We start from the raw sequence: 27,277 nt of genomic DNA on the forward strand, positions 1-27,277 counted from the left end.
TGTCTGTGGAATATTTCATCATATTGTACTAAGACCGGTTCATTCTACAGGTAGATAGTGGGACAGATACGGAGACAGAAATACTACCAGTGATGCCATACGGGTCATGGTTCATCGACAGCAAGACGAAGATGCCATCTTTCAAGATCAAAGGGGTATTGGTTTTATATTCAGTTGTGGGTTTTAAGTAGAGATGTGTGAATATATAAACAGTTTTAAATATACAATGAAACTAACATTATGTTACATAGTTTTTACTTCCATTTCAAAATCATAAACAACACAAAACAAAAACAAATTATTACGTCAGCTGAAAACTATTTAAACAAATATATCTGTTTTAAGACAGTACAAACTCTTCCGCCATGAAATAATTCAAAGCATATTGTAAATTCTATATCTTCCGAAGTTGATTTATATGCCGTCTCCATAGCATGTCATCAACAGCAACGGAGTACATCACTCTTCCAATTCTTTTCTTTATTTCACCTTTTCTCCAAACAATTTTGCCATTTTTCACCATTTCTCTTACCAAAACATGTTCACCTTCTTTGAACTCTCTTATGGTTCCTTTGAAAAATGTACGTCCTTGTTGGGCTGTGCGAAAGGTAGGTTTCAACGTTGACTCTAGTGAAGGTCTCAACACATCTAACGAATTCCGCAGTTTTCTTCCAAACATCAACCCCACCGGACTTTTTGTCGTTGTCGATGTTCGTCGGTGCAAACCCTTCCAATAATAAATAGGTACTAGGAGATCTTACTGATGCTTAATATCTTTCTAGGTCACGATAACATCACCACTGTCTTCTGTGATCGTGGTAAAATTCTGTTTATCTCCTGCGGTCTTACGGACATCATCATTGTGTCCCGCGTTCATGGGAACATTATATCGGTGGTATCAAGAATCAACACTTCCCTTGTCCTGAACTATCTCTATTCATTGTACTTATAACTAAAAGAGCTAGTTTTTTCTTCATGTGCTTATACCCCTGCCGTAAAATATAAGAGTAAGAATAATAATTGTAAAAAATCTAGTCTCCTATTTTTGACACTTTTAGTGGAGCAAATATATTTCTAATTTCCCTATGTGTTGAAATGTGTGCTCAACTATATTGGATCAAGCCTTATCCTCCCCCACTGCAAACACAAAGATAGAGTATAACTGCAACCAACACTTTATACTTATACGCCAACACCGTATGAAGAATGGGTACTCTGCTAGTCCATATATCAATCCCAAAGTACCCATGAACTTTTGAGAAAACTACAAGTCACACCCCCATAAACCATATACTTAAAATGTTCGTCATGACGAGAAACCTTGCGCAAAACTATCCATTATTTAATAATATATTGACGACAGATAGCGCCACTGTTCTTAAACTTTGACCCTTAACTGTACTTAAGTGATGCCTGTTATTAATATACTGAGACGTATTTGCACATCTACGTAAAAATACCAATTTGACACCTCAAACGTTAAAATCCATCCGGCCGTTATCGAGTTATGACTGTGAAAAGAAAACTGCTTGTGTATTTTTATATAGAAGATATGGGTTCAAGATTTGAAGTATATGTATTTCACCATTTTTTAATTCTATGTTGTCTTTAACATAAATTACTTTAATTACTCTCTTTTTATTCCATATCTCTTAATCATGCTTACAGTTTGTATTTCAAGAAGAACGTCCAGTTGAAAAACCTGGACGCACGTCAATGGTTTCAACTACCAGCGCCAAATCTTCTTCTAGCGCCGGTTATGTAGGGTAAGTATAGCATTTTGTTTATATAGTGATGGGTTGGTACTTAACGTCAAATGAAGGTTCCACCGGTTCTTGGGAAAAGTACCGGGACCGAGAATCGATGGTGAAATGTCGGTACTGATACCTTTGGTACCAGATTAATTTGGTTATATTTTTATTTACTCATTTACAAAATTTAAATTGGCAACTATGATGATTATTTTACTTAAGGCAATTTAAAAATTGAAATATAGAACTGTATTTTGTTTGGTTATCATGAGTTACAACTTCCTTTGTTAGGCTATGTATACTATTTTCCAGGAATCTTTACTCACATTTGATGAATTAACTATTTTGTTATTAAAAAACTTTTTCTAACTGTTTGCTATAAGTTGAGTGTGCAGTTTCTTAGTTTTACTATATTCCAGTTTACAGTTAATATCCTGTAATATCCTACTTTGCCAATAAATATTTACCATTACTAGGAATTGTGACGTCACAAACAGCACATGGTGCGCTAGTTTCATCCATAGCTCTCTCGTGCAATCTTCCAGCATAGATATTTGTCACTCAATAACTCTGCAATGGTCAGAATGTTTCCAAATATCTTCTTCTTGCTTTAAAATACCATATTCAGCAACTTATTAATGTCAAAATTGGAAAAGTTACTATTGACTAAGACTAAACATTTTAATTCTCATTACCAGACAAAACATACCTAGCCAAGATAAGAATGCAAGGTAGAAAACAAGGGTACATTTTTAAGTTGTTTTTTCAAACTCTTCCTCATTCAGGAAAGCCTATCCTAACAGAAGTTTAGTTTATAATTAATGTAAAGTTTCAACAGTATCTTGGCTACCTATCACCTGATTGATTCTAAATGGAAAATGTTATGCTGTAGGCTACCTGGTCCGTTTCCACTGCCAGGCAAAACATTCCGCTCTAGACTATCGACAGTATCCTCGGCCTCCTCTGCCAGCAGCAACCCAGGTAATTGGTTGTTAAACCCTGTTTGCTCATTCAACTTAAGGTCCTTGGAGGCTAGCGGCCATCTTGGATAGTTTCAAACTGCTGCTGAAGATTTTATCATCCAAAAATAGTTGTTCAAACACCAAAGTGATCATAATGTAAATATCTAGTATACTGTGAGATTAGAAATTTGCTTTGTAGTTTTTTAGTTGTTTTATGAGTTGGAAGGACTCCAAGGACTCTTAAGGAATTATTCTATGATTCAGTAATACCTGTTTTGATCATGTTTTGCCTTAACATAACATATTTTGGGGGGCGAGCTGGTCTAGTGGTTAGAGCGCGGGACTCCGGTTTCTGGGGTCCTGGGTTAAAATCCCGCCAAATCACCAATGGATTTTTATCTAAGTGATAATGCCGTAACCCCTAGGTCTAGCCCGAAGTAATGTGAAAAACAATTCCAGGTTCGTGCCCAGTGTCCTAGGACAAAAAACCATGACATACTTTTAAACGATTTGAAAACTAGTTTTTGTTGGCACTATTGATGCGTGATTGTCGACGGTTAAAATCAAAATATTTTATAAATTCTAACCATTCTAAATGTTTTGTCTCTGACGGCTACAATCGAAACATTTTAGAAATCCTAACCATTCTAAATGTTTTGGCTCTGATGGTTACACTTGAAATGTAGTATTTTTTCCAGACTTTGACAGAACAATCTCACACTCGTGCATCAAACGAATGGTTTACATTTATTTTTAATTATTTAGTTTGTAACAGATTCATATTTTTAAGTCACAATTCATACTACCTATTTCAAAACATGTTTTTGTTCAATTCCTTCTATAAGTAATAGGCCTACTACTAAAAAGGTCTCAGCACACCATCACCAAATTTTGATAAATATTTTAGCCAAACTAAACTTACCGTTGTAATTATGAAAGATAACTTGCAAACATCAAAACCAGTTAGTTACAATAATTAGAAAGGTTATTTTTGTTACCCTCATCCTATTATTTAGTGTCAGCCATGCCTTTAAGAGATGATTAATTCAGTTATTTCTTTTCAGCCTGGGATGGACCGTTTGTAAAACCTTTTCCATTACCTGAATCAAAGCAGAACCAGAATGTGGTTCTTTTGTGTGGAAAGTGTGATCATAACTTCCCCGTCGACCGACATGCTCATTCTAGCCCAGTTGTGTGAGTATCGTAGTGCCTGTAATAACTTTGAGTTTGTATAACGCTATACACCCTTTTTGGTTATAAAGTTATATTTTTCATTAAGTTTTTCCTTGGTGTTTGCATTGATTCATCTTCTTCTGGGCTCTAATAAAAATATTGTGTATTAGCACTTTCCAGAAGTAGCTTTTCCAATGGTTAGTTTAAATCTTTTTAGTTAAAAATTTGTTCTATAAAAATTGGTTTTAAAATAGTTTATTACTTTTATTTCAGAAATGGCAGTTCACCAGTGATTGAAGAAGAAATCTCGGACGCAAAGACCCTTACTCCTAGAAGAGGACGAAAAGTAAGTTATTAATTATTTGATTTTGGTCAGTTAGTGTAATAGTTTAAAAAAAAACTCTCCCAGCCTTTTTTACCTAACCTCAATTATTTTTGGTGATTGTTATTTCTTGATAATGTTATTCTTGGTGATTGTTGTTTCTCGGTAATGGTAATGATTGTATTTTCTGCAATCAGTTATACATTTTAACTTAACCCTTATAAAACAAATACTAACAATTTAAATTCTCATCTTTACATCCATGCACTTCAAGACCACATACCTAATGTTTATCTTGTACTGTCTGGTTTAGACAAGTAGTGCGGCAGGCAGTACTGTGTCCAGTGGACAATTAGAAGAAGAAACTTCCAGTTCTGGAGCCCAAGCTGCCCCCCAGGCATCCAGTACCCCCACCATGCAGTCCAGAGGACGAGTGAAGAGCAGACGGAAACAGGACACAACTCCTCTCAAGTCGAAGAAAGAGGCGCAACCATCAAAGACACCCAAGGCTGTGGGACGAAGAAACAGAAGTTCCAACACAGCCCAAACTGTGGGAAAAGGTAAGGAAATTGCAGACAAGTTTGTATACGCGTAACATCGTCAGATGCAACTGTGTTCTTAACATTTTAAACATTTATTATCACTCCATTTTGTACACATCCTCAGGCTATTTAAAGTAATCTTGTCATTGTCATATTCATTTGAAACATGTCACATTGCTAGTAGTAATATTTATATCAAACATGCCCTTGTGCAGGTGAGGGAGAGCCTGTGATGGCCAGATGGGGAGCTGATGGTATATACTACCCGGGCTGGGTGTCCGAGCCTCTCACTGTAGCACAGGTGAAGGTTCAGTTCTGTGATGGTCAGGTCAAGTCCACCCCGGTCTCCAAGCTTGTGAAAGCAGACATCATCACTCCAGGCACTCTGGTCCTTGCAGCCACTCAGAGTGGCGAGTACGAGGAGGCGTTGGTCGTCAAAGTCGACATGTGAGTTTTTCATCAATTATATCTGTTGTGCTTAAAAAGTCCTTTGCATTTTTTCTGTTTATAATAGGGATGGTCAAGTCTCGAAATTTCGGGAAATTTTAAATCTCGTTACACAAGATGAGATTTTTTTTTAGCCGAGATTTTTATCGAGACGAGAATAAAAAAAAAAAAAAAAAAATTAAAAAACGCCTGCAGGAAGTCAATGCAATACCCGCAATACAGGAGCGTGTTGTAGTTGCGTTTCCTTTACGAAGGCGTTCTTATTTAATTAATTCTTTAAGAGGCGGCAGGAGTCAGGTTGAAAATCGTCAATCTGCGACTCCTGCATTTGTACGGTCCGCAACCCGCACGGCTAGTTTCTGACCTTGAGCCTATTGATCGTAACTTCCATGGTTAGAGCAGTGTTGAAAAATGGACAGTTCGTACATTTCTAAATGGTGCAATACTGTGGCCGACGCGACGGGTCGAATGAATCTGTCTTTTTACACAAACAAACATTCGGCCTGCAATTCTACAGGGGTGCCCACAAGGGGGGGCTGTGACGCAGACTGCGTCATTGAAATTCTTGGGGGGGGTTGCAAAATTTCAAATGGGGGGGGTGGCTAAAGTTAATTATAAAATTAGTTAATTAATAAAGTTAACAGTGTTTAACGTGACGACAATCAAAAATATATTATGAAGTCACCAGATATAAAGTTGATTAATTAATGACAATAGTTATATTATTGAATTCAATTAGTTAAAATAGGATTTTAGGATAGTTTAGGATTCGTGTAGGAAGTTATTATTCAAGATTAGCAAGACGTGAGATCTAGAGGGAGGGCACGGAATGGCTCAACTGCTGTGATAGATAAAGATAACGCGTGGTACAGACACGTCCAGCTACACTGCGACTCGGCACAAAACGCTTTGTTGACATAAAACTCGTTAAAATACAATCAAGTAGCATAGGCTACAATACTTAACACTATTGTGTAGATACTCGATTACCTGAGTGAATATGGAGGGGGGTAATGAAAATACGGTTAATCCATTATAGTATAAATAAACAGATGACAAACCCGTCACGATTTGCATTTTTATAAACGAAATTCAATATTGCACAATCATTATTATTGTACATTTCAAATCATCTATCTTGGTTCAGTTGTACAAACGGAAACGTTTAAATTACGGCCAACTCAAACTCAACTAATAACTAGCCAAACACTGATGCATTGCTATAAATAATGTAAATATTAAAGTACCCTTTAGAAAGTGTTAAAAGCTACTGCTCATGATAGACGGATAGGCTACCGGTAGGTGCTGTATCACAGCATAGGAGTTGATAGATTAGTAATAAAAATGTGTAAAATTATATTTAGAGATAATAAAACACTCTTAAAAAAATGTGACGAGAACAATATTGTTATTCCTTTTCTTTGTTCTTAGGTTCTTTATTAGGTTTCTCTTCAATTCATATTTACTAATCACTCAATCACAGTTTACTAAGCATTATCGTCATCATCCCCCAGCTGTTGTATCTTAAATCTGTTGTAACATAGCGCACAGCAGACAGAAGTGTAAAACGGAGCAGACGATTGTTGGCGCAAGCGTTGTTTCCGTTCATTTTCATCAAAGGAGCTATGATGTTTCCAAAGGGAGGGAGAGGGGTCGTTATATCAAGATAAAGACGCTCACAATTCGTTAAGCAGAGGTTAAGGACGCTATACAGATATTCTGGCAATACAAAATTCCTTAAATTGAGGTGACCTATAAAACTCTATTTTTATTTATATAGAAAGATAAGTTTCCCAGTCCTGTACAACACTGATTCAAGGCCTTTTCCCGGTAATCAAAATTCACGTACAACTTGATACACACAGAATCTCCGGTTCCCGACCTGAATGATGGCTAGTTATTCAATTTAATTTACAGTTACATATACATTTTAGTACCCGTGATAAGTCAAACGCGTTATGTAAGCCAAAGCCACACGGTTATTTTTCTCACTGGGTTTTGGATTTGCTTACAAACGTGATCAGAAATGGTTAGGGCCTACACAGTATTCGTATAAAAAACATCTATACAGTATATAAAGCCAAAAGTACCCATGAACTTTTGAGAAAACTACAATTCACACTCCCAATAACCATTTGCTTAAAATGTTCGTCATGACGAGAAACTTTGTGCAAAACTGTCCATTTTTTCATAAATTGCCCTTTAAGGTCATAATTGCGTTTCAAAGGGAACTTTCCATGTACTTAATGTTAAAAATACCTCAGCTGTTCTTATTTGTATGTTATTCTTTCAATTTATTACCTTATTAAAATCTGGTGTGATTATTTGTTTGTAACTTTGCTGTATTCTGTTTTGTTTTATTTCAGCTTAACTTAACCAATCAATAGTTTTTTATAATACTTATGAAGTCAAACGGGTTGAAGCCCGTGGGTAACAGCTAGTTTATTTAAATATATCAGTGACAGCTAGAAAAATGAATCTTTATCAAAACAGCTGTTCGTAATTTAATATATGACTTGTTCTTTTAACAGATTATTAGTATTTCATGAATTACGTATGTAGTAAACATGGAGGAAAAAAACTAGAAAAATCACAAAAAATTGGATTTTTGATCGTCCGTTATTTTATTTTCATAATAGTGAGGCCATATTTTAATGGCTAAGGACACTCTCGCCAATCCTGTGAATACAATTAAACCATTAGAATCATAATCGGTACTCTAGTTTTCTTTAGAGTAGGCTGCGTAAAATGCATTCTGGGCCGTGACAGACGGACATTAATTGAGATAAGACATGTTTCAACTTATTCAATGTATAAAACGTAAAAATAACCCAAAATATGTATAATTCTGAGCAATGTACAGAAATAACCATAACTTTTTTATATAGATTAACTGGGTTTAAGTTTTCAATATCTAAAAAAATGTATAAAACTTCTTTTAGTTTTACAAATAGTGCTGGGCGGGGAAATAATGTTTCTCATTTGTTGTGTACCTCATTTATGGGGGGGGGGGCTGTTGCTCAATTTGGGGGGGGGGGGTGCGTCATGAGTCTAGGGGGGGATGGGCACCCCTGAATTCTACGCTAATTTTTAACGTACAAATTTAATTTATACGTTTTAAAATTTTATTTTTTAGTTTTAAAATGTATGTAGTGCGTGCGAGAAGCCGGTAATTATTACTATATTATTTTGGTAAAACTGAATTAAATTTGAAATTTTACGTTTATGCAAATATGCAATTTATTTCATAGCTTTATTTATTTATTTATTCATTACTTTATTTATTTCATAAATGAGATACCATAACTAATTGTTGTTTTTTCAATATATGTTTTATTACATTACGTTAAAAGTTCTTCTATGGAATTGAGTTTTCATTTACACTCAATTTATATAACTGAGTTTAAATAATTTGATGGAAATGGGTATGGTCAATTCAATACTCATGTTTTCCTTTAGAAAACTATTTATTTCGGCTTTACAATGTAGTTGATGTTAATGAGTCTTTAAAAAAAAAAATCAAAACAAACATGTATTAAAAATAATTATATGTACAAAAATGAATGATCATTTTACAAGCTATGATGATGAGCTCATCGGGGGAATGTCCATTGTGGAAAAAACTTCCTCTAATTGAGCATGGCCCCCACCTGTTGCCATAGTTCCACTAACAGCACTTGTATTTATATCCATCAAATCATTTTTCTTTGTTTCTGACCAAATAACCTTTGTTATGTTGCACATGGAACATTTAAATACAAAACCACTCTTCAGTCCAACTCTCTTTTCCCGCAAAAATGTCAAATCTTTGAAACTACAACCTGTAGGACTATGATTATCTAATTCTTTCACTTGATCGAAAATATCTTTAATTGTCACTATTCTACGACCACACAGCATTGAGACGTGAGAAGTTTCTGTTGCGTCTTTCTCCCCATCGTGACTTGGTTCTTTCCTGAAAATACAAGAGATATGATGGTACAATGCTAATGCGTCAAACGTCAAACTGACAAAAAATATATGTTTTTTTAAGTTTGGACAGTAAATACCTACTACAAATTATTGTAGGCCTCATTTAAAAGTCCCTCTTAAGTCACAGTGAAGTTAATTGAATTGCACATAATTATTTTTTTGAATTACAGTACTAATACCACAATAAGTCTCCTATATAGTATCCAGGCATATTCTAAAATCAAGACTAAATATTATGCATACTTACTTCTTATCATCAAAGTATTTTTTTAAATAGGAAGGCAGCTTCCGCTTTTTCGTCCTCGACGGGAACTTCTTCAGATGACCCATCACGGTTTGATAGAAACAACTCAATAATACTGACACTGCCAAAATTGTTGATCTTCCGATGTAGACTTTGCTAAGTGTGGGTTTATACTAAAATTTGTATTTTGCGCGCCTTTTCGTTCACATCGACGCTAGTGCTATCTGTGTGGAGAACGCTGAACTGTTACGCCGCCCCGCGCTGCGCGTGAGGGGGTTGCAGTTGTAGAGTTATTTTAAAACAACGAAAAACATTGAAACCAATTCACTTTTCAAGAAAACTAAAAAGTAGTTTTAAGACTGAATATATAAGGTTACTTGTAAGCCAAATTTCACAATTTTACGATAACGTTTACCTACTGTAACATTGAACTAGTTCTGTCAAATCCTTATGGAAAATAATATTTTTTATTTCAACAAAAACAAATTAAAAAAATTTTTTTTTTAATGTTTTTGCATGCTACACGTAGGTTAAGTTATGCTTTTTAATACTACTTTTTGATCCATGCCAAATACGCAATCGTTTAATTGCAGTTAAGTGAAAAGTAAATTAGTCCCATGTTAAATAGCAGGCCCTGCCAGTAGCGTGGTGGTTGACTCCTGCCGCCTCTTAAATGTAAATATTACTTTAATTATTTTAATAATATTACTTTAATAACATTTGAGAAGTTTTGTTAAATGTAAGCAGTGTGAGGAATGTTTTATTACTATAAAAAGTCAAAACAAGTACCTAACTATTTTATAAAAATTAATATTACTATTATTTTATGATTTATTTTATTTTAGGATAAGTTGAACTCTATCCTAACTGATATCACTATGTTTCCTAATCGTAGGCATTTTTAATAAGTTAGGCGTGATTAATAAAAAATGTTATGCTGATGTTTTTTAATAAAAGATTGTAAATATTCTTGCCTATTATCATTATTTTTGTATTTAAACAGTCATCTAACAATGTTACAAAATCAGGTAAAAATTTTGAACGTGCATTTCCCGTTGTGTATGAGAAGGGAAATCCCGTCTCGATCTCGTCTCGAAATTTTATGAGAAATAAAAAATCTCGTCTCGTCTCGTCTCGAACTAAAAATCCAATCTCGTCCATCCCTAAGCTCAACATCTCTTCGATAAACTAATTGGAGCGTTGAATAAAGCGGTTGTCTATCTCAGATAATATTAAAATTTTAATAAAAAATTATATTTTATCTGTTCATAGTGACCACACTAAACTCCTGGAGATTTGCACATTTTACCAGTAGCAAAACTTGGATTTCCCAGTCGCCAAGTTACTTTTTTACTAAAAAGCGAGTCATTGATATTTTCTGATGGGATCTGGTCAAGAGTTGTTGCATGAGCTAACAAAGTTTCATGAACGTTTATTCAAGCAAATACAGTCTGTGGGTGTTACACTCTTCTATGTTAGTCTTAAATCCACATTAAATCAAAATAGCATAAAGGTTAAGTTTCTAAATTCACACATACTTCCCGTTTTATTCCTGGTACAAAAAATTCATGTATGATTCCCAGTTTTGTCAAAATTCCTAGTCTGTGACCACCCTAACACTATTTTGACAAGATGGTCATAACTTGACCATGATCGTGGAACAATTTTCTCGGTTTGTTTTGTTGGTTGTAGGAACTAACTTGTACATTTCCCAGTTATTTATTTCCAACCTTAAAACCAAAATAGTATATTCTTGCTGTGAATTCCAAAAAATTTTAAAAATTAGTTAAAGAATGTGTGTGAATTTAGTTTTGTGTGAGTAACTATTTTCTCCCTCAAACTTTGACCAAGATAAAATATGTACTGTAGCTAAATAAATTGTGTTCTCGGACAGTTTGTTAATCAAACAGCCTACGTTCACCTCCTTAGAGTTTCCAGGTTACACCCAGACTTTGCTTTATACATACATTGGATGAAATAGATAGTATTTATTTTTTATTTATAAAAAGGATGTTTTTTTGTTTGTTTTTTGTAGTTTTACCTGAGCTGAATTTAATTAATAATTATGTAATTAAATAAATAAATATAAGAGAAGCTAAGCTTGTTTATGGATAAGTAAGTAAGTAGGTTTATGTGGATAGAATTTAAGCTTGATGACTGACACTGTACCGTTATATTTATGTTATCCCTATAATTATTTCATGGTTTATATCTAAATCTATCATATATTTCTTAAAATATTAAATTGTTTTGTTTGGATACAATAAGTCTTCAAATAAGGCTGATCAACCAGAATTAACAATATTCAATGCACGTTTCATTTTTTTAAATCCAACTTGCGTACTATTGACATTGATTTTCTGTGCAGGAGCGGACCTGAGCCAGTATACATGGTGGAGAGAGACAAGTCCGAACGCGAGCTACAGTTTGACAGCATTGCCCTAAATCAGTCGGTTGTCACCGAGTTAACAGTGCCAGAGGCCCAGAAAGCCGCTGCTGCTGTCAATTTTAATGACCTCTCATTGGGTAGGTAGCATTGACATTTGGATACTGAAGTTGACACCCCTTGTAAATGAGCCACCTTTCTACTATTCAGAATTCTTTTTTCCCTTAGTTCTTGTTTCTGAGCTAGATTATGTAACATATTCTATAGTTTAAGGTAAAGCTTCGCACCTGTTAGACATGGTTAAAAAGTTGGCAAATTTGACTGTACACTGTAATTTACTTCAGCACTTTGTCAGTGGATAAATTTAACTGCGATGTAAAAAAAATCCTTCAAGCCTAAAAAGTGTTTAATTGTCCATTACAAAATTATGACAATAATTTGCAAATTGGAATTGTTCAGTTATCAATCATTTACATAGGCTAATTGCTTGTTCTCTCCAGAGCTAATTTTACTGGGCGTAAAAGCCTATTTCATAATACATCATAGAAATCTAATTTTTAAATAAAAAAAATGCTTTTGAGAAATTTACCTTAATTTTGTCAACAGTTCATCAATTGACATTTTGGTTCAAGAAATTTAAAGATAGTTTAGTAGTAAAGCCATTATAATTTTGAAAATAATTTTTAAAAGGAATAATGCTTCAATTTTAATTTCTAACAGACCTGGCTGCAGAATTCCTAAATATATAATGAGTATTGCTTTCAGAGAACATCATCGTACATCCACGCAAGAGGTCAGCACGAACACCGGTGAACGGCGGTAGTGGACGCAAAAAGAAGCGGCAGACGACACCTCAACCATGTACGAGTCATGGTCAGACGTACAGTGGGCCTGAGGAAACTTATGGCGACACTGATAGTTCCACACATAGCACCTGCAGTCTTGATCTCAGAGGTGATTTTAATGTCACAGCGCCATCTAGATTAGTTTAAGTTTATCAGCTGTTTGTTGAAACTCGATGCAATCACAATCCTATTTAAAATTTTATGTCAATAATGATTTCATAATAGAAAGTAAAGTGATAAATCGATAAACACATTTGATACTTGGTGTTGGCAATCCACAGAGTCTAGCAGGTTATGAACTCAAAGCGTCTGGGTTGAAAATGCAGTCAGCGACAGTAAAAGTTTCCAAATCTTCGCCAGGGTCTTTTTCCCTTGATGTAAACCTGTTAACCGGGAAAAATTCCTAAGACCTAGGTCCTTATGACCAAGTGAAGGGATTTTGTGGTTATTTAACCACAGGGTCTCTTTCCCATTAAGATAATCCTGAAAACCTTAAAACCTAGGCCTTTCTGACTTATGATACATATTCTATATGTGAAGTAACTGTTGGTATTTTTTTTATCTCTTGACAAGGTGTTCTGATAATATCAGCCATTATTTGTTTCATAGTTAAGAGAGTGACTAGTTTAGTATTATTAGAGGAGCCACACTAGAATACAACCTATTTATGTCAGTTGTAACGACCAGCTATCAAAAATAATATTGTTTTTTACCACATGATATTGGTTTCAGGCAAAGAAATAAAACCACTAGATATAGAGTGCTTCCCAGCTGAAACTACGAGAACAAAACTAGCTTACAGCCGAGGCAACATGGCTTTCAAGAAGAAAGGTAGTAATAATCAGCTTAAGGTCACAATAAGCTCAAAAGGCTCTCTTTTAGCAGATGTCCCATATAGGTAATAAGCTATTACCGTAGCTCTCATGATAAGACCTGGACCCAGGACCGATTTACTTTTTCATTTGAGGTTCCCAGAGGCCAAAAACACCATCCGTTCAAATTCATATATATATATTTATATATGTGTCCGTTAGCGCAATAATTAGAGCAAAAATGATCCGATTTTGATGAAATTGGTATAAATGTGTAAACCTACATTTATTCAAACGTGTTCGCAAACCAGCATGATCAGACCATGGGAACAGGGGTTGATGGGGGGTTTTATGGGGTGAAAATTGGTTTTTCCCAATTTTGCCCCTAAACACATAAAATTTTGCAATTTATTTCCAAATCACTTTGTAGAGCTAAAAAAACACAAACAATTTAGTATATTGAAGCGTCGTTATGCGCCTAATATTTACGGAGAAAATTCAAAAAAATTTTAAATTTAAAATTCCTATGTTATTCTTATGGAGAATGAGTAAACTTTTTGTAGTTTGCTTGTTTATAAACATATTTTGATCAAATTTGGAAAATGCATTAATTTCATACTAAGGTTATCTTATAAAAAGATTTCATTTGCCTTAATAATTTCATACTAAACTATTTAACTTTTTACTAAAAACACTTTTAACCCTCCCTGTCGCTGCAAACCTAAGTATTTGTTAAACTAATGCTATTTAAATCTTACTCTTACTAATATTATAAATGTGAAAGTTTGTGTGTTTGTTTGTTTGTTTGTTTGAAGTTCAATCACGCATAAACCACTGGACGGATTGGGCTGAAATTTGGCATGATGATAGCTCACATTCCCGATTAACATATAGGCATATTCTTATCTCAAAAATCCTTTCGGGCTCCGCCCCAGTGGCTCTGTAGTTTCCCATGTTAACCTTATGAGTATTCATATTTAAAGGGAATTAAAATATTTAGTCAGCTGTTTCAACTAAAGAAGTGGGTTCTATGATATACAAAAGCATTAAAAAGTTATAAGATTTACCAACAGGGTGCAGCACAATATTTTTTTTTGCTAAGCAGCAACAAAAAACTGTGATACGCAATAAGAACTGTCAAAGTAGGATTATTTATGATTATTTTTATGTTTTTGATGTCATAAATAATTTTTGATTTTTTGTGAATTCGTAATAATTAATTTTTCTTTATTGTTTAGGTGAAGTGGTAGAACATTATGGCTATGGTAGATGTGTAATACCATTAGTATACCGTAAATTTAAAGAAGCAAATTTTATCAAACTTTTTCCTCCCCATTGCAATCGCAAAGCTTGAGTATAACTGCAATAAGCATTTTAAACTTATATGCCAGCCCCGAACGAAGGACGGGTACTCTGCTAGTAGGGAATAAATGTGATATTTTTAATGAGATTTTTTAGTGTAAATCCAATTAATGGAAATTCGCTTAGTCTGTAGGATTGCTGCGGCGGGGGTATTAGTCAGTAACAACGCTACGCAAGGCATCTCACTCCATTTACTCACCCTTAATTCATATTCAGGTTACAATAAGCACTTAAGCTTGCGTGTAATTTATTTATTGCAATTTATTGGTCACAAAAATATGAAAGAATCTTTACTTTTACTAATTTAAATACATACTAAGTTATTTTGAAACATATTTATTTGTGAATTGGCCTCTGATAGCTCGGACTTTTTAAAGATTTTGTTTCTGGACTTTGTCTGTGGATTTTGTTTACTGTAGGGTAACTTACTTCCATTGAGAAAAGAAACCCTTCCATTATTTAGGGCTTATCCTGTGAAATAAATTTTAATAAAAATTTAATAAATTTTAATGAATAATTTTAAACAAATGGTGAAGCCTTGATTGAGATACAAGGAAACATAAACAGTCACTAATGATTCCAATAATTACAGGGAAAGCTGAAGCTACAGTTGTCAGTGATTTGGGTCCCATACCAGAGCCGGGCAGTAACCTGTTCACAGGCTGTGCTTTTCTCATTACCTACACGGACAGTGTGAGGATTCGTGAATTGAATGAATCCCCCAGAACATCCAGTGCTGACGGTGAGGCAGTATCAACTACTTCATTATAAACATAAGTGACAGTCATGTAGAGTGCAGGGCTTTTATGTCCCGAAGTCCTCAGGTTCAAATCCTGCCAGTTACCAAGCCTTTAGCTTTGTGATAATGTCACAATCCTCTAGGTTATGTCCTAAAGTTATGTGTAATTCAGCTGATTTATAAGGTGAATCAGCTAAACCAAAATTTGGATGTGTAAAGGCAGTTTTTTTACACATTTAGTTGTTTGTGGTTATCAAGAAATCAATCATTGGTGCACTTTTTCAGTGAAAAACTTCTGTCTGAAAAATATAAGTTTAACATTATGTTTTGAAAAGGTTAATGACCTAAAATGAAAACCCACATCTACTCCTGAAGTACCAATACCTAAATTAATGGCGCACTATCTACGCTGTATTAACTGTACAGGTTGTACTTATACTAAGTGGGTTTTGAGGAGGATAAAGTGTAAATGCACAGGTTGGCTAGTGCTTTCTTGATGCCGATTTTCAATTTGGAATATATATTTTTTTTGGGGGGGAAGGATTTTTTTTAAATATTCACTCTGTGATTAGGTTATAAGATAATCATAATCTTGTCGGTGCAATTCAAAGAGTTATGAAAATCAATAACTAGTTGTAGAATTGGTTCAAACAAAGTAAATAGTAGTATCTTAACTTGAATACTAGGGTGCTTTGTCCCTGACCGATAACATACATTAGATTCTATATTTTATCTAAAAACTGTACATAGATTTTAGATCTGGGATTTAAATTTTAGATTTTATTTAAATTCAAGATTTAAGATTTGATTTGAATATCATTAGCTTACAGTCTGTTACAAGTTTGGTTATTATATTTTAACAAAATTTAACATTCATTTAACTGGTAATTTTAGTATTCATAGAATGTTATATTACAAGTACTTTTAACACGTTCGCTGTGGCCCACCAAATGGCAGGCGTAGCCCCGGTCCGAGGCAGCTTTGAACGAACCCATTTGGCTTTCGAATATTTCGGTGTTCGGTCTGACAAATAGCAAATGATGTGCGATGATGTTATGCGTTACAATGAGAGTCGACGTAGTTTGCTGAAACACTCACAGATAGCAGCACTGTCTGGAACTAGCTGATACCATTGTATTGCCAATAGGAGGGAGAAAGGCGGGACAACAAGTTGATTTCTAAGCTTGCCAGTAGGAGATTTTACGGGGAAATTTAATACCAACCTACATCACAATAAAGCACCTATTCCTAGCTAAACGCAGACATAAAAATGTGTTCTTCCCGGTGTGCTGCGCAGAAATTGAATGGAGTGTATGCGATGTCGCCGAGCGTTCAGGGTGGCAGAAAGGAACTAGAGCACTCACCGGTGAGTGGTCCGCAGCTAATGTGTTAATCTAACTGGTAATTTCGGAATTCATAAATTGTTATAGCCTATTACAAGTCCTTTAATTCTAATACAGATTCAAGGATTGAAATTCATTTTTATTTCGTTTGGTGTACATTTATCGCTTCTCTGCCTGTTGGCTAAGATCAAAGTGTACCTTTAATTCTAATACAGATTCAAGGATTGAAATTCATTTTTATTTAGTTAGGTGTACATTTATGTAATTTTCTTGTAACAATCCTTGTTGTCGTGTTGTAGATGTAATAGGAACCAAGCAGCAATTGTGGAGGAACAGATTACAATTGCAAATAAGAAATGGAGGGGGAAAAGTTTACAACTCTTTTAGTGAAGTAAGTGTAATATTTTATCAAACATACTATTAAAATTTGTTAGAGATGATGGATTGCAAAATCACACTTCAACTAAAATAGCTTAGTTAATTGCTTATTCTATTGGAAGGTTTGACTCTACAGTAATTTTACTCATGTTGGAAAACCTCGGTATACTTTTCTGAACCATTGGTAGTTAGTGCAAAAATAAATTTACGCCACACTACACTGTTAAATTAACTAAAAGCTTATGAATTATTAAACTAGAACCTTTTACCATAACTTTCAGCATTTTGAATTATATTAGTCTTTATTTTTTACACCTCAGGCTTACTTTAAGCTGGAATGCCTGTATTTACATTTGACATCAACTACACTACTGGTTACCGGTACTGTAATAATTCTTTTTGCAAAGGTTACCAAAGAAGATCTGCCTAACACGTACCTGATCACAGACAAACAGTGCAATACTCCGCTCTACCTCCAGTGCCTTGTCAATAATGTCCCAATCTACTCTCATCAAATCGTCATCATGTGTTGTGCAAAGGTGAGAACAGTTACTGCTTTTCAAATATCTGTTTTATTCAAACGAATAACCTCACTCTATTAGGGACCCCAACAATAATATAATGATACCAATGATGGAAATTTCCTGGACCCATTGGTGCTGGAATATTTTTTAACCCTTTGAGGTTGAATTTTTTCCTCATTTTTCGCCGGGTATTGTTTGTCATTAGAGCAGTTGAAATGATGGCGCCCGGCAACCTATACTCGCCTATTCAACTGCAAAAATCAACTCTTTTAGTTTTTGATTTTTTTTAGAATATGTCACCATTTTTTTGCAGTTGGGAAAATGGCAGGCGGCGACCTATACTCGCCATTCGTCCGCAAAGGGTTAATTTAATTTTTTAAGTTATGCCCTTCTATGTATTTTATCATGTAAGTATTTCAACATTATATGTACATTTATAACCGTAATAAAATTTTAAAAAAAATCAAATTTAGTGCACCCTATTCATGAGGTATTAGGACAATTTATTTTGTGATGATATTTATACATTTGTTATTAAAGAATTCAGAAGTTTCCTTGCCACTTTTGAGATGATTGTCATCAACCCTAATATCAGGAAAGTTAATGTGACTTTTTTAAAACCGAGTTCAGATTTAATGATAGACTTCCTCAAGCATCCTTACTCTTGTTTTCTGATTCCTTTATAAATTTACCATTATACATATTTTATTTTTCTTTCATTGCATACCTTGTTGAAAGTTTTATACCTTTTAACATAATTAATGAAGTTTCTATAGTTTAATTTCTTTAAAATTCTGCTTAGTTCCCTTTTTCCAATACCAGAAATGTTTACCTCTTGTTGCCCAGGACTTTTTATTATTACAAGGTTTATTACCACAAAACTTAGGAAAACATAGGAAATGCTTCTTCAAATAAATTTTGTAAAGTTAAAAAAAAATTAAACAACTATTATCAAAAGAATTATTTACAGATACATTCCAGAAGGTTTCTTTTACATTATTTACAAATTTTGCTGTATTTTCTTTTGAGTTTGTAACTTGGTAGTTTGTTGGTATCAACAGAATCGCCAGTGGAAGGAGGTGATAGCGGGCCGAGGGGTGAAGCGCATTTCGGGTGGCTACTCGCTGTCAAATCGCTGTATAGTCAACCCACGCAGTCTGACGCCGCTGCACAAAAGAAACCTCCTACTGGCGTTGTCCGGCGACCCCGCCCTCTCTGCGTTCTGGCAGAGCCTCATATCCAAGGCTGGCGGCTCAGTAGACCTTCACCCCCACGGACCATGTAGGTTCAGTTGTTGTGTTGGGTTATTTGTATTATTTCAACATTATTTAACCCTTTGAGTGCCAACGTCCGGGGAACCGGACGTTTTTAAAACGAGCCAAAAGTGCCGACTTCCGGCCGACCGGACGTTTTTAGGACGAGCCAAAAGTGCCAACGTCCTGCTGACCGGACGTTTCGTAATGATCGAACAGTTGTCATAACAACCGAATGGATACTCGGATTCTTTTAACCCATATATTAACATTGAGTCGAAAGTTACTAGATGCGATACATCGATTTTCGTTGGTCAAAATATCGAAAATTCGATTTTTACGAAATTTTAACCTAAAAATCGCCAGATCGCGCTCGGCATTTTTAGCGCGACCTTCGGGAAAAATCATCGGCATTTTTTGAGCGTTACTTTTATTTCTCGCCTGGCACTCTAAGGGTTAAACCATTTGATCTTAAATAAGGAAATTATTGTTTAAAGACTTAACGCTGTTGAGATTATGGGCTGGCAGAAAATGATAGATGTGTGAAGGTAACATTTGTTTTTACAAGCTATAGATATACTCTACCATTCAACATCCATGTGTTACAGTGAAAGACAACAATTACGACGTGGTAGTAGCAGACACGGACTGCGACAGGGAGCTGGTGGCAGAGGCCTGCAGTGTCCAAGTGCCTCTAGTGTCTATGACGTGGCTTCATCAGGTCATCATCACGGGTGAGTGGCGTTCGCCCACCGAGCATCCCTTGTACAATTACAACAGTTGTGGCGATGGTGACGGTTCTCCAGAGTACTAACCATCATGTTTTGCGTAGTCAACTTGGGAATTTCACCGAATAGCTGATATTTTAAACTTAAGTTTAATAGAAATAAATCAGCTATTCGGTAAAACTTTTCTGACCTCAATACTGTTAAATTTTGATTATTCGTCTCAGGGACTGATGCAGAAAATTTGTTGATTTCCGTTGAGGTGAAAACCATTTATTCCCTCATGTTTTAGTTTGGAATAAGTATGGAGAGAATTGTACTTTTAGTACGGCACGAGATTTATGTTTACTTCCTGTTTTCCAGGACAGGAATAGGATGGGATTTCCCTCCCATTAAAAATTAGAACCAAACATTTTGAGTAAAAATCTTTACAAATGTAAATAAGAACCAACAAAATAAATTTAATTTGCAGTCTTCATGGCACTGTTCTGTAAAAGTTTAACTAAAACTTTTATTTTAATGTTTTGTCAATGCACCGCAAAGATCAAATATATATTTCCCAAAAATGTTTGAGTTTCAGGACTTGTTCACCTTTAGTTTCAAACAATCCTTCATCTTAAAAAGCAATATTAAAAACTGATAGTTTTTTTCGTTTTTTTTCTTCTGTAGAAATATCTATGAAAATATTTTATTAGCTGATAACATCCAGTAAGTGAACTAAAAAACAGTAAAAAAAACCTATGACTGAATAAACAAACCTCTAATATGCATAATACTTATTATACTTATTTAAACAATAATAAAGATTGGAAAATATAGAATGGTGTGCATGATTCAAATAAAAAATGAACAAGTAGTATTTAAATCTATTGGAAAAAAGTACAAACTTTTCATTGTTAAAATGTGTTGTTATTGCAGGTTTTTTGTGTTATATATATTTTATTATTTTAAGTTATATTACTTAAGTTATACTATTTAAGTTAGTTTATTACTTAAGGAAGAATATGTCAGCGCAAAAAACGCAAACAAGGTGGTGCAAAGTAGCGTTTAAAATAATATTTTGCGGATTGGCATAGCATCCTGACTTGTGTTTTTATGTCTTATTGATTATTTTGGTTTTGGTTTAAACTGAAACAACACCACGCAATGTTTGTGTTTTTACCTTAACATGTCAATAATGTTATTTTGGATTTGTGTATGTATACCAGTACATCTTGTACTTTTAATCTAGATATCGTTGTTATTGTTTTTCTGTTGTTAAAAATCTCGTTGATACATTTTTAGTTTTTCAACAATATAAATGTGGTTATGAGAATGTCACAAATCTTGACATCTGAAACAAATTTTGAGTTTAATGAATGTATTAAAAAAAACAATAATTCTCAGGTCTTAGTGTTAAGTTTTTTATGTTTTGTTTGATAAACAATTGTTAATGTGTTTTTTAATCTATCAGCATTTCAAATTTAGATACGTGTTACATTTACAAACAAAAATGTAATACATTAAAAATTATTATGATATTGATAACTACACTATTTATTTACTACTACAGTTTACCTTTAAAGTAACCAGTTATGCTCAAGAAAGTTTTTAATTTAAAATTGATAGTTTTAGTCCTTAATTACTTAGAAATGAATTGCTATAAAATATGCCTTGTAAACTAAACAGTTGATCAAGTATTATTATTGTTTAGTATCCCTCACACTGTGTCTTATTTATTACAGGAGTATGCTTGTCCATCAAAACAATATGGGATGACAATAAATATTTGGTAATGTTTTTTTTTCAATGTTGAGATATTTTATTTTAAGAACTTGTCCCACTAAGTCTTATACGGGTACAGTATTTTTAATGTATAATAAAATTGTGTACAAAAGAAGTCTGTGTTTTCTTAATTAAAACGTCCAATACTCAGGAAATAATTGAAAACTTCACTGTGGTTTATATGGAGTTAGTTTATCACATATCTTTGTAATATCAAGTAGACCCTCTCATAAATGATCCTGGAATAACTATCATTTGGATACCTTATAAGAAAATACTAACAAGATATGGTTATAACCATGTAGGTTGTTTTGTTATGAACCACACATGAAACTTGCACAATAAATTCAAGAACCCTGCCGCAGCAAACCTGCAGACAACATATTTCTAAAACTAAGGCAGAAAATAGAATTTTAAACTGTGCTATTTCAATTTTTTTTTCAAACAATAGGCTACTGTTGGTCCTTGTAGGTCTACTAACTTCATCCAAAAGTACAGTATATTTAATTAAACATTACAGAAGCATAAATACATGAAGCAGAGTTTTACTTTAATTTACAATTACACTTATTTCTTCAGCGCTAAACATGTTAAGGGTTTTCACTCCACATGAGCTGCATATCTGGGCCATTTCTGCAGCATGGAGTACAGTCTGGTGTCAGGACAGGTGGTTGGTGCGGACTGTACCTGTCTGTGGCCGACCAGCTTGTAGTCTGCAGAGATGAAGCCCTCGGACACCCCCGAGGTGATCAGTTCTGACACGGCTGACACTTGATTGTCTGAGGGTGACTCGTCTAGAAAAAATATTAGTATACAAGAGTAATTCATTTTTACTCAATACATTTAAACAATATTTGTTCATTTGCCAACTGCCACTTACTACAGTTTACTCTATACTTTTCTTTCATGCTTACTTCATGTGGTAGTAGTAGTGGAGCCAAGGGAGTATTTTTGGCAACAGAAGAATTATTGTTTTTATGCTTTAAGAATTATTGTTAAGTGGAATACTGGAAAAACTTTTTGGCCGATTTTGTGTGTTCCCTTCCGGATTACTTCACAAATTGTCTACAAGAGGTTAAGTTACCTTTCCGTCCAAGTAATCCTTGAGTTTTCTAAATGGCGACCGGTTTTGTTGACTAGGTGAAAAGTGAAAAATGATGTCATAGACTACGAAACCGAACGCCAAAATGACGACTCGATAATTACTTGAACAGAAAAAGGTACCTTTAACATCTTGTACATAGCTTTTAACTGAGGCTGTATCCACAACAGTGTTTTTTCTAATGAAAAATAAAAAAATATTTTCTTTGAAGAGGTAAATTAAGGGCGAAATAGCCTTATGTACACTTAAACTGAATCAAGGATACAATCGAAGGAATGAAATCACAAGATGCTAAATTTAACAATACAAATGACAAATTACATCAAAATTACACAAAATTAAACTATTTAAAAAAATAAAGCAAACAAAGAAAGTACACATTCAAGCACTCCCACATCAGGAATTGCACATAACACAATCTGTAGGACACGTCAGATGGGCTGGGACAATCTGCGGTAAAGATATTTCAGTAATCTGTTTCTACTGACTTAAAAATATACAGGGTGAATAAAAAGTCAAGACCCCCCCCATCTAATATTTTTCAAAGTAAATATACAGAGATATCCTTTTGGGGGTCGTGCAATCTTAGCAGGAAGTTTCTTTTTATGATTTTGAAATTTTTGAGTGTCCCCCCAAAAGGGGGGATTTGGGGGGTAACTCAAATATTTAAAATGTAAACCCCCTTCAAGTGACACTTCATTTTAAAGTGTTTACAAAAACTTAAAGAATGGTGAAAACTAGAGGTCGCTATCTCTTCTCTGTCCAAAATGGTAGCCCGTCAAATGTTGTGGAAAATCAATGGTAAAATTTGTTTGTAATTGTAATATTGGCTACCATTTTGGATAGAAAAGAAATAGCGAACTCTGGTTTTCACCATTCTTTAAGTTCTTGTAAACACTTCAAAATGAGGTGTCACTAAATGGGGGTTTACGTTTAAAATTGTTGAGTGTCCCCCCAAAAGGGGGATGGGGGGGGGGGCAACTAAATACTTTTCAATGTAAAACCCCATCAAGTGACACCTCATTTTGAAGTGTTTACAAAAACTTAAAGAATGGTGAAAACCAGAGTTCGCTATCTCTTTTCTATCCAAAATGGTAGCCAATATTACCATTACAAACCAATATTAACCATTGATTTTCCACAACATTTGACGGGCTACCATTTCGGTCAGAGAAGAGATATCGACCTCTAGTTTTCACTATTCTTTAAGTTTTTGTAAACACTTTAAAATGAGGTGTCACTTGAAGAGGGTTTACATTTAAAATATTTGAGTTACCCCCCAAATCCCCCCTTTTGGGGGGACACTCAAAAATTTAAAAATCATAAAAAGAAACTTCCTGCTAAGATTGCACGACCCCCAAAAGGATATCTCTGTATATTTACTTTGAAAAATATTAGATGGGGGGGTCTTGACTTTTTATTCACCCTGTATATCTGAATGGCTGGGTTTAAAGTGGACCTAGCTGTTCTCCATTAATTGTGCTTTTTGTGATCCTGGCTGAAGAAACAGCTGTTCTAAGGAACAAAGCTACAAAATACATTTCACTATATTCTACACATTCTTCACTTATAAGGGTTGAATTATTGGTTGTGTCCCCATTTCAACTGGTGTAATCTGTACACAAAATTTAGGCAGTTTAAGGAGAAGGTTTTGTGTGTTCCCCCACCACTTTTTTAGCTTAATGTATGTATCAGCTGTCAGTTACTGTTCCAAAGTTAGGTTGGGGTAGAAGGGATGGAATCGCTTCCCTCAAACCACCTAAATTTTGTGAAAGGAGTATAATAATAGTGTTAGTAGAGTTGTGTATATTTTAAATAAAAACGTTTTCGCATAGAAACAATATTAGCTCTTATAGCTGTCACGTACCCTGGTAGTCTCCGATGAGGTAGATATCAACACTATTGTTGTTGGTGCTGCCTGTGACGCCCCACCCCCTTCCATCGGACACTTCCCCTCCTCCGCTGACCAGGAAGTTGCAGCCCCGACGAGCAGTGTCACCCCCAGAGCAGCCTCCGCTGTGTATCACTACCCACACTGCCACATTCTTTTTTGTCGGCTTTTCAGTCTTGCCCTGAGTGCTGGTCTTGGGAGGAAAACCTGGGAAAACATTGCATGTTTGGATTTGCAATTTTGAGTTGGATCAAGGTTAGATTGTGGATTAGACACTGAGTCACTATAGGGTGTGTTTTAGCAAACTTCATATAGGGAATAAGCTATTACATTAGGTCTAAATTTGCTTAGTCCCCAGATTTGCAGTGGCGGGGGTATTTTATTACTATTATCGTTGATGCGTCTTAAAAAGATGCTATGATTTACGATAAGTTGTATGCTCAATTTTGCTTGTTAAAAATTTTAATTTTGTGTTTACGGAAATCAGTAATTGACAATAGCAACAATCAGAACACTCGGTGGTTTGATTCAACCACGTTCTTTTCATTTCTAAACTACAGTAGTTGCAACACCCTAATTGCTAACAACACCTTTAACAATGAATAGGTATGACTTCCATCAACAGTCAAACATGATACCTACTTGAAACGCTAGTGATGACAAAGAATCGCAGCAGTACCGCAAGAGACGAGCACATCACTGTCCACCAAAACAGATTCTGGATCAGTACAACTTGGACTGAAGTGAGAAACTGCATTGTCTGAGAGGGGATGAATGGATGCCTTTACACGTTTCTCTCAGTGTGCATGGTCGTATACGATTTTGCTCTGTAACAAAATAAATTAAAATATTTGATTATTGGATCTATTCAATGCAGAGACAGAAGGGTGTGTAATTTTGGGCGAAGTTATGTGAATCAAGAATTTATTTCAACAAAACAAATATAGACCTTGTAAATTTTGCATTTAAAATAGTCGCAAAAGATTTAGTGATGCTGACCAACTTCTTACATAGCCTACGGTATATAGAGAAAGTATTATTTTGTCAACATTTTTGAGTTTGAATTATGATATAGCCATTTTGGGTCCCCCTGAACCCAAAAAAGTGGTTTTTGAAGTGATGTCTGTCTGTGTGTGTGTGTTCTGTATGTGTGGATGTGTACACTAAAGACCACACCTACAGTCTGATTTTGATGGAATTTGGTATGTAAGTAGGTAATAATCCATTGTATCTCTAGGCATTTTATTCATATTTTTGGTAATTTTGATTTTTCTGTAGGAGCCCATAAAATAACAAAAAATCAGATTTTTCAAAAAAGCCGGTTCAGAATGAAATTCCTTTGTTATGGTCCTTATAATTCTAAACAAAATATAGTGGAGCCCTTATAGCTATACGTTTCAAAAGATATTTTGCAACTTTTATGATTTTCCCTATAAAATATTGTATATCATAAAACTTACTCCCAGCGCTTACCCATGATAAAGGTTGTTGACAACTGAATGGTATAAACTATGTGAGATTGCTGATAACGTTTATTTTATTACAATTTGGATGTGAATTTAAATGTGATTTGAATGTGAAACAGATGATATTTCTGTTAAATGTTTAACCACAGTCCGATTGTAAACAAAAGGCACAAAAAGTTTAGGAAATATGTGTTTTTAATTTGCTACCTATCCGGTACCTGTACTTGTTTATAACAACTGTAACCTGATTGGGGTAGGTAAATCACTCGTTGTAGATATAAAGCAACAGATTTAATTTATTGTAAATTGGTACTTTTATCGCCCTAATGACAGTCTCAAACAAACTTAATTTTTGAAAGGATAAATATGTTTTCCCTCCGAATCGTACCCTATGAAAATGCACAAATTGCGCTCAGGTCCCTCTCATAGAAACAGTTTAATAACAGTAGTGTACTAACAAACTAAGTTTTGGTCCTGTGAAAAAATTGGCTTTACTATTATAATATGTTTTATCTGTATTTACCATAATTTCAACAACAACAAAAATTAGTTAAAAAGATATATATTTCCCAAATGGGTAAATATTTTAGTGTAAATACTTGATATTTTCATTAAAAGTAACTTTACAAAACTATTACTATGATTTATTTTAATATACATTAAATAACTATGATTACCTTCAATGTTTCTGTAACATCTAGTTTCAAAGCGCTACTGAACATTAAAGAGTGAAAATATTAATGATAACCCATTGAACTTAACATTTGACCTTCAACTGACTATTCCTGACCATTGCAATGCAATAATGACATAATGATTATAAAAACTAAATACAATGTTAAGCTACCTTTGGGCTTTTTAGTACAATGTAATCCCAGGGTTAAGACATTTGCTTTAAATTATACTGTACTCTTAAGATACCTACAGGCCAAAAAACAAAAATAGCTTTCTAAAAAATGTGCAAAACATTGTAGGACAAATATTTTCATAATTTATTTTAGTTATTAAACTTGCCTTTAGTTTTCATAGGAACTGAATACACTGTATAAAAGAAATCTCTCTGAAGTTTAAATGTCTTGGGTCACTATAATGGAAAATAAATAAACAATATCAGCAATCTGATACAAACTTTCTCCCATGACCGTAATTTTTTACAGCAGCGGGGGTTTTACCATTTTTGTTTAAAATTAAGGACCATAAGATACTAAATTTAGTCAATATCGTTCAGGAAATTGTTGTGAATATTCATTTTTCTGCTATTTCATGGTGTTTTT

At 34.3% G+C, this 27,277-nt stretch overlaps 2 protein-coding genes across 3 annotated transcripts; one reads left to right on the top strand and one right to left on the bottom strand.

Moving 5' to 3' along the window:
• The first annotated feature begins 56 nt into the window (after positions 1 to 56).
• LOC129003210 (TP53-binding protein 1-like) lies at positions 57 to 21,659 on the top strand. 2 transcript variants are annotated; one of them, XM_054431497.1, is made up of 16 exons: positions 57 to 155; positions 1,669 to 1,766; positions 2,644 to 2,732; positions 3,778 to 3,907; positions 4,160 to 4,232; positions 4,522 to 4,768; positions 4,966 to 5,197; positions 11,782 to 11,939; positions 12,565 to 12,753; positions 13,377 to 13,475; positions 15,411 to 15,560; positions 17,200 to 17,291; positions 17,686 to 17,817; positions 18,864 to 19,083; positions 19,664 to 19,789; positions 21,505 to 21,659. In XM_054431497.1, exons 1-16 carry the CDS (start codon positions 93 to 95, stop codon positions 21,573 to 21,575), a joined length of 2,169 nt encoding a protein of 722 aa, XP_054287472.1. In that variant the 5' UTR covers positions 57 to 92; the 3' UTR covers positions 21,576 to 21,659. The 2 variants fall into 2 exon arrangements, with proteins under 2 accessions (XP_054287472.1, XP_054287471.1); XM_054431496.1 differs by lacking the exon at positions 21,505 to 21,659 and having other exon boundaries at positions 19,664 to 21,180.
• LOC129003211 (peptidoglycan recognition protein 1-like) lies at positions 21,558 to 26,781 on the bottom strand. Its single transcript, XM_054431498.1, has 4 exons — positions 26,681 to 26,781; positions 25,180 to 25,364; positions 24,514 to 24,744; positions 21,558 to 22,338 (listed from the first exon to the last, which is right to left on the bottom strand). Exons 2-4 carry the CDS (start codon positions 25,292 to 25,294, stop codon positions 22,145 to 22,147), a joined length of 540 nt encoding a protein of 179 aa, XP_054287473.1. The 5' UTR covers positions 25,295 to 25,364; positions 26,681 to 26,781; the 3' UTR covers positions 21,558 to 22,144.
• Positions 26,782 to 27,277: the final 496 nt, after the last annotated feature.

This window comes from Macrosteles quadrilineatus, unplaced genomic scaffold, assembly GCF_028750875.1.
Source record: "Macrosteles quadrilineatus isolate MER2022 unplaced genomic scaffold, UCM_ALF_1.0 Scaffold_9__3_contigs__length_116548681, whole genome shotgun sequence".
Lineage (NCBI taxonomy): Eukaryota > Metazoa > Arthropoda > Insecta > Hemiptera > Cicadellidae > Macrosteles > Macrosteles quadrilineatus.

Coding starts and splice junctions, on each gene's coding strand:
- LOC129003210 (XM_054431496.1), top strand. CDS start 93: ATGCCATACGGGTCATGGTTCATCGACAGCAAGACGAAGATGCCATCT. Junction 5,198..11,781: donor TTGGTCGTCAAAGTCGACAT/GTGAGTTTTTCA, acceptor TTTTCTGTGCAG/GAGCGGACCTGAGCCAGTAT. Junction 11,940..12,564: donor TTTTAATGACCTCTCATTGG/GTAGGTAGCATT, acceptor TATTGCTTTCAG/AGAACATCATCGTACATCCA.
- LOC129003211 (XM_054431498.1), bottom strand. CDS start 25,294: ATGCAGTTTCTCACTTCAGTCCAAGTTGTACTGATCCAGAATCTGTTT. Junction 24,745..25,179: donor TGTCATCACTAGCGTTTCAA/GTAGGTATCATG, acceptor ATGTTTTCCCAG/GTTTTCCTCCCAAGACCAGC. Junction 22,339..24,513: donor CCTCATCGGAGACTACCAGG/GTACGTGACAGC, acceptor TATTTTTTCTAG/ACGAGTCACCCTCAGACAAT.